This window comes from Trachymyrmex septentrionalis, unplaced genomic scaffold (genome assembly GCF_001594115.1).
Source record: "Trachymyrmex septentrionalis isolate Tsep2-gDNA-1 unplaced genomic scaffold, Tsep1.0 scaffold190, whole genome shotgun sequence".
NCBI classification, from domain to species: domain Eukaryota; kingdom Metazoa; phylum Arthropoda; class Insecta; order Hymenoptera; family Formicidae; genus Trachymyrmex; species Trachymyrmex septentrionalis.
The window spans coordinates 861,587-869,296 of record NW_017305072.1 but is presented as its reverse complement, the minus strand read 5'-3'; the positions used below and the strand labels follow the sequence as shown (position 1 = coordinate 869,296).

Sequence of the window (7,710 nt, the reverse complement as noted above, 5' to 3'; positions counted from 1 at the left end):
ATAAATTACATTAGGATAATATTTAAAGGTATTAATTTTCCTTAACCATGACTTTTTTCTCCATTATATTTATTAAAAATATTTAGTTTCTTTTATATATAAGTCTATACATATTTAAAAAATAAAATGTTTAAATAATAGGATTAATATTGATTAACAAACATTTTATTTTTATTTTATGCACTCAAAAAGTAATAAATAACTTATTAATAAATAAATTATTTTTAATAAACATTATTTATATTTACCTAGACAAAGGTGTTAAAAATTAAATTAAGGAGGCAACTGCCCTCTAGAATGGTAAAATGTCTCTCAACTCATAATAAAATTAATAAGGCATACAGCATCTAAATTTTATGCGTTTTGGATTATAAAGAATTTATATATTATATATTAACATTCTCCTTCAATACATTAGGAAAGTACGTAACAAATAATACGTACACAATCGTATTGAAATAGAAATGATTTTGGGTGCCTTCCAACAAGAGATCCGGTATAACAATAATTATCCTTGTTCAATATTGGCGAACAACAAGGATATAATTATGTCAGACCGTGTCATCTGTATCTCTTATTGGAAGGTACTCTTTAATTATCTCACATGTCTTACCTGTAAATCCATGTCTAATTTGCATAATGATGGAACTTATTTATAGTGCTAACTACATACTAATTTTGTTATAATATTTTCTTCAATCCTAGTTTCAACCTTTCCTGAGCTGGATTCACTTTGATTTTTAATTGCTGAATTAAATCAAATATTTTTAGAGAAGGTCCAACTTTGAAACCTGTCAGGTCTATTATTTGGTCCTTAGTGAGAGTCAGCAAAGTCTTTCCATCTATTTTACGTTTACTGAAATTATCGCAATACGTCGCACAGTCATTAACTCGGAGAAATTGTGCAACATCAAAAACATTCCACTCAGATGGCACTAGATCACCAGATTCCGAACCTTTTTGCACACCATCTGCTAACCTTGGTATATATTTAGTACTTGCTGAAGTAACCTAAAAATCAAATAAACCAGAATTTAATCTGTAGTTCTGTTATCTTAAATATTTATGAAAAGAATAATAAGTAAACTTACATTTATATATGACGTAGCGGTTCTTTCTGGTTTCTTGGGTGGTGGAGAACTGTTTACTTCACTTGGTGTATCGTTCAATGCTTGACCTTGTCCAGTAGTGGGACTGGGTAAAGTTTGGTCAGGTCCAGCTGGCTCTTGTGCTGTTTCTGGTTCTCTGCTTCTTTGTTCCGGTAAACTTTCTAGATCACGTTCTCTTTCAATTTTCGTTCCTTGAGCAGGTTCTAATTCTCGCCCACGTTCACGAGACATACTAATACGTTCGCTCTGACGAGGTAGTATATTTTTGGAGCAAGTCATCTTGCAACTTTTCTTCAATTTTCTCTTAGCTTTACGTTTAAGGCCTCTTGGTGATTTCACTGCAAGAACATGTGTATAAATACAAGAACATAAAAAAAACAAAAACACAAATTACTTATCTATATTTACTTTGACCCATAGACATAATAAGAATAGATCGAGCATGTCCTCTACTTTGGCGTGAAGATCAGGTAAAAAAGGACCAAGAGCAAATATTAAACAAGAGAGCAAGATATTCACACCTTCTTACTCCCCCCCCCCCTCTTCGTCAGAAAGAGAAAGCTACAAATAATGGCATCCATTGTCCATCCTCTTCTACCTAGTCTTCACATTCCAAACCTCACACTCAGTCTATTCTTATTATGCTTATGCTTTGACTCACAATCAATCAGTAATTCGTGTTGCTTGAAATCCTTAAAAACGTCTGCATTTAAAATGAGATAGACATGTATTCGAGTTGGAAACAGAGAAAGAAAGAAGTAAAAATTCTGGATGTAAAAAGTGAAAGCGACACGAACACCTATGGATATGTATAAATACATAGAATTGGTATATACCAGTAGGACTAATGTTTTTTACGAGTACACGCGGCCCTTCCAATTTATGATCGACAAGGTCACACCACCCAACAGGATAAATATCTGGACTTTGACAATCTAACCACTGATCATATTCATCTTCCCAACCATCAAAATGTACTCGCAGTAATCTGTCAATCACCCTAGTAATAGTAGCAACACAAACTAATCTAGGATCCATTAAATCAGCAGCCTCCAATCTCATTCCTTCAATAAACCCATGTTGAGGAATTTCCTAAAAAAAATAAAAAAATATACACATAATTTATTTATCACAATTACAAATTAAAAATAAGAATTTAGAGAAAATAATTTACAGCACGAGCGTGACATAATAAATAGCACACTGGTCTATTATGCCAAAGGTTCCGGGTTTGATCCTGGTAGGAATTAAAATATTTACGTTCGTGTCTCCTCTCGAAAAAGGTAACCATCCGAAAATATCCTTGCACACACTCTCGAAAAATCCGCCGTTCGGAACCGGCATTAAAAGTAGGTCTCATATGCTTGTGATAATTAATTAGTGTACGCACCACAAGCATATGAGTTACATAGGCCAGGGGCCTAATGTAAGAGGAAAAACTAATTTATAAATATATAGAAAAATTACCCAATTAAATAACTGCATAGGAGCAGGTATGGTATTAGTTTCTGCTAGATATGCATCCCATGTGAATGTGGTAGGATCGTAACCCTTTGGTGGTGTTAAAGGTAGACCATGTTGGGCACAAAAGCCAATTGGAAAAATGCATGGCGAACACGAATGGTAGCAAAACCAATCAGCGCCGCTAGCATCTGCATCATAACTGTCAATGCGAATCATAATGTAATCCTTTTCTAGGACTTGCATAACCGTCGCCGCGCATATAGCCGAAAGATTGAGTGGATCAATGGCTTCTATTTTCATTCCTTCCTTAAACTTGTATGCGAGAATGTGATGATTCTTTGGCACATGAAAAAGATCTTCCGTTGCATCGTCTTCGGATAATTTTGATTTAGAAATACGATTCAAATACTCAGGATACGCATCTAGCGACTGCCCCACTTTCTTGGCCCAGCCAACAGGGTGTATGAGGGGCGAGTCTTCATGACACCAAAATCCGTTATCCTCAGGAGGCGAATCGTAATACCTTACGTGCAAACGTTTACCAACAATTTTTTGTATCGTCGCCACTTTCACTTGTGAGATTCTGTTTTTATCGACCACTTCCAAATGAAGACCACATCGAAACCGAGATTTCATACTATCGTTCACTTTATTATAGAAATTTGTTGGTAATGTCCTCGCGCCGGTTAATCGCCTCATTAAAAAATCCTTCCAATCTTTATATTTGTTTGCAATTGCTGAAAAAGAAAATCGATATACTAAATTTTCCCACACGCACTTTTCCAAGATTAATGATCATTCTGATCAAAAAATTTTTTTTAAATCATGCGTTATCGTTTTGCTATAATTTCGATTACGTACTGTTAGGTGGAATAAGAGGTTTTCCAATTGTAGCACACCAACCAACGGGATGTATGTCATTAGAACAAAGTGACACCCAAAAATCTTTGTCTGCATTGTGTCCAAAACCTTCATACCTTAACAGAGCTCTGTATCCACATATACGTAATACAGTTGCAACCCAAAACGAATCCGGGAAAGCTTCACATACTTCATCACAATCGGTATTTTCTACCTCTACTTTCATACCTACTGTGATATTATCCCAAATCTCTGATATAGGAGCCTAAAAAGAAAGTTGATAATACAAGGCATCTGTAAAAAAAATTGTCTAAAAGATAAACAAAAACTTCTTAGAGAAACTAACATGTTTAAAACAAGAGACTGGTGCGGCACAAAATCCAGATTCAACAAGCTGTGATGTCCAGTCGTAGGAACCTGCCATTTCCGCTGTTCTTTTTCTTCTGACCGGTAAATCTTCTGGCATTACTGGCTCTAATTTAACTTTGTCCTTTTCCGATTCTACGAATTCCTTAACATCTTCCTTAACTTCTTCTTTTACAACAACCTTGAAATTGATTTAAAAATAATTTATTAGGACCGTATATTGTAAATACATAACAAGAAACAAAACTTAATCTCCGATCAAAACTGAATCTCAAGTGCTTTAAATAATTACATGTGAATTTACTATTACGTTTGTAGTCTCTTGAATTGAGTGCCAAATTGGTTTTTTTCGAAAACGCAATCGAATTACTATAGTAATATCATAAATTAATTGACAAGCAATTAATTTAATAATTAATTTAATAATTGGATGCTTAATTGGCATTATTTTAATGTACTAAAAATCTATAAATAAATTTATTACAAAAAAAGTATTACCTTGAAAAACTAATTTAGTGTACAATTCAAAATACTACAAATGTGGTATATATAAATTCACATGTAATTATTTAAAGCACTTAAGGTATATTGTTTCTTGCTTATTGTATGTGTAGCTTTTTGTCACATATTTTCTATCTATAAATTCAGTATTAACTTACATCCACCGATTTTGTTTCAATAGAAGAAGTTTGATTTGTAGATATTGGCTGATCCATCGAATGAGATGGACTATATGTAGAGTCAGCAGTAGGTATCATGTATTCTGAAGAACGTGCACATGCTCTACTGCAAAATCTACGCTCCTTTGTATAAAAGGCATGTTTTACTCCAATAGCACCGCATTTTTCACAAACAGCTGTAAAATAAAAATTTAAGACTTTATGCAGCAAACATTTCCTACGATAAAAAGATATAAATGGTCAAGCACACACAGTTTAATATGTAAATCTTCTATTTCTTTTTTTAATAGCTGTAGTTTTAACAGAAAATTGTAGATTGCCGTGCCATTAAACGATATTTTTTGTTTAAATACATATTTTGCTTTTTACAATGATTACGCTTACCTATGCCATCTTTACGAATAGGAATAAAATTTAAATCAGTATGAGGCTGATAAGCAATTGGCGTTTTTAAAACAAGTCCTGGATGCTTTATAGGTTTTATTTTTCGATTGCGATTGTCTTGAGTAGTCTGAGTTGCCGCATTGCTCACAATTTGTTCCCGTTCTTCATCACCCATGTAATCTTCTAATGTTAAATAATCATTTATCTCGGGTCTTTCGGACTGTAAATCATAATCCTTAAAAATTAGGAAAATCATAATATTAAGAATACATGCATAAAAATTAAATTTCTTCTGTAAAAACAAAACTCACTTGCTGTATTTCATGAGTATCAACAGTATCCATTGCTTCATCAGGTTCGGAACACTCGTTTGAGAACTGTTGCGGTATGTAGCGCACCATAGTGGTAGAAGCAATATGATTTCTCAGATCTTCATAGGAATGTGAACCATGTGAGAAAAATGGGCTCTCGCTTTGACGGGGATCCAGCATCAGTTCGTGAGCAGGTTCCCCCAGCATCATATCTCCCATCCATACCATTCCTAGTTGTTCAGGAAATCCAGGGATGGAAGTATACACTGTATTCATACACATATCCATTCCTACATTCACATTATTTACAAATTGTTACTTTTAGTCGAAATAATTAACACAGAAATATTCTTTCGTAAATTCTGTTTATGAAGAAAATTGTGTAGTATTGTATAAATACTAGAATGTATTAGAAAAAAATCTTATTCCAAACTTAAGAGAGACTCCGTTTAAGTAATATACTTGTAGAAACTGAGATACACAAATAACATAAATTATTCAATTAATGTTATACTAATGACATATGTTTTAGACTTGGACAAATTCTATTATGGATGGTAATCTACAATCTCTATACTACGGAATGTAATTTCATTTAATATTCACCTGTAGCGCCGCGCATAATTACGAGAGAGCTATCGAGATAATAGTTTTTCCAATACCATTTATCCAAATATAGTGTACGCTAAAGTCAGGTTATCTTCTTCTCAACAATTTAATTAAAAAAAAGATAACGTGACTTTAGCGTTCACCATATCTGGATTCACATTATTGCAAAAACTCCCTAATGCACGATTTTATTGTAATTTTTTGCGCAAATTTGCAGATAGCGTTCAGGCTCCAAAAACGACGCTAGAAAATCTGAAGAACATATTTTTATTTAACCCCTTCTATCATATACTTGCGTGTTTCGCGCGTTTAATGGTCTCCGGCGAACGTTCGGTTCAGTACATAAATAAACGCGAAGGTTAATTCAAGAACATCGCGTCGTCGTTGAGAAGAAAACGATCGGCCGGTCGGAGGCGAAACATGCCGAATAGGAAAACAAGTGCGTACCATTAGATGCTTGCATGTCCATGACAAAGAGTCGTTCGTAGATTTCCTTGACGTTTTCCACTGGTATTACCGCAGTCTAGGCTTGTCGCAGTGCACTAGTCTCATCTCGACAGGCGCAAAACACATTGCCACCGCTTGGATTTCACTTTGCCTAAATCAGAATCAATCGAAATCCATTCTTTTTCGCGACATCCCCGAACAATAGGGCAAAACATTCGGCGGTAGGCTGTCGCTTCGCCCCCACTCCACTATTTTCGTCTTCCCTTGCCAAGATGGGCAATTGCCGCGCCCGAAAGGAACTAGTAAAAGATGCAGCTGTAGTAAACTAAAGATTTTACTCTATATGCTATAGTATACGTTACGTATACTATATATTTCGAGTAAAATTTTCCTCGAAAAGAAAGTTTTGAAATGTAGCCTAGAGTTCTATATTTATAAGGGCCTGTGTCCACGGTGCTAGAAATCTGTTCGACATCTTGGATGAAGAAAGAATGACCAATCGCATTGATTATGTGATCCAATTATTCAAATGTGATTTGTTAATTTTTTCTGTCCGAAATCTCGAACGACAGGGGAATGTTCGACTGTAATTGATTGGTTCTTACATTCTGATCCGTATCAATCATGAAACTTTATCCCTAGAATAAAAAGTGAAAAGTGAAAATTTTTATCATTGAAATTAATGGAGAAATTTTTCATTTTTTATTTTCCATCCTATAGATAAAGTTTCATGATTGATACCCCTCGATGGAAACTAGGTCTATATATTAAGCATAAAGGCGTAATTACATCTTTGATAGAAAAAAAAGCAGAAAAATAGCAGCGTAAAGATAAGTTTTCATGAATTGCTCAAATCGGCTGTTTCGGCGACAAAAAGGATCACGTGATCAAAATTAACAAATGATATTTGTTTTTGTCGCTAAAACAGCCGGTTTTGAACAACTCGTGAAAATTTACCTTTAGTTCTGATTGGCTGCTACTTTTCTGTCAAAGTGTAAATTCGCCCTAAGAATTATGATTCAAAACGTCCAAATTGAAAGTTTTATCGGGCTTTTATCTGATGTCTGTTGCGTTGCTTGAAATTCTGTAAAATTTTTTACATAAAATGAGATAATTATAGCTATATTTTGGTGTTAAAGATAGAGAAAGAGAAATAATGCCGAGTGTAAAAAGTGCAAACACACACACAACGTAAATATCTCGAGGTCGATTGTGTATCTTGGATTAAGACGGGGAGCACAGACTCTTGTATAATGCATAACATAGAATGCATAAAAAAATGAACCAATCAAAGTCCTTTATTTCTTTCCTTTCCATGAAATAAAGGATTCTGATTGATTTTCCTATGTTTCACATGTTTATGCGTCAACAAGAGTCTATGCTTCCCGCTCAAGGTGAAACTTACAAAAGTGAACAAACTTATTAGCGAATACTTATAACTTAATTGGTCAATATCTAAAGAATTTGCTCATTTTTATA

General features: G+C 34.2%; 1 protein-coding gene across 1 annotated transcript in view; it reads right to left on the bottom strand.

Moving 5' to 3' along the window:
* Nucleotides 1-341: 341 nt before the first annotated feature.
* LOC108747075 (polycomb protein Sfmbt-like) overlaps nucleotides 342-7,710 on the bottom strand; it is a 65,175-nt gene continuing 57,806 nt past the window's right edge. The window contains 10 exon segments of the mRNA XM_018484329.1: nucleotides 342-1,011; nucleotides 1,092-1,447; nucleotides 1,946-2,201; nucleotides 2,577-3,310; nucleotides 3,435-3,699; nucleotides 3,781-3,981; nucleotides 4,460-4,656; nucleotides 4,865-5,099; nucleotides 5,176-5,441; nucleotides 6,232-6,382. Coding sequence (XP_018339831.1) covers nucleotides 682-1,011; nucleotides 1,092-1,447; nucleotides 1,946-2,201; nucleotides 2,577-3,310; nucleotides 3,435-3,699; nucleotides 3,781-3,981; nucleotides 4,460-4,656; nucleotides 4,865-5,099; nucleotides 5,176-5,441; nucleotides 6,232-6,382 — 2,991 coding nt within the window. The 3' untranslated portion in view covers nucleotides 342-681.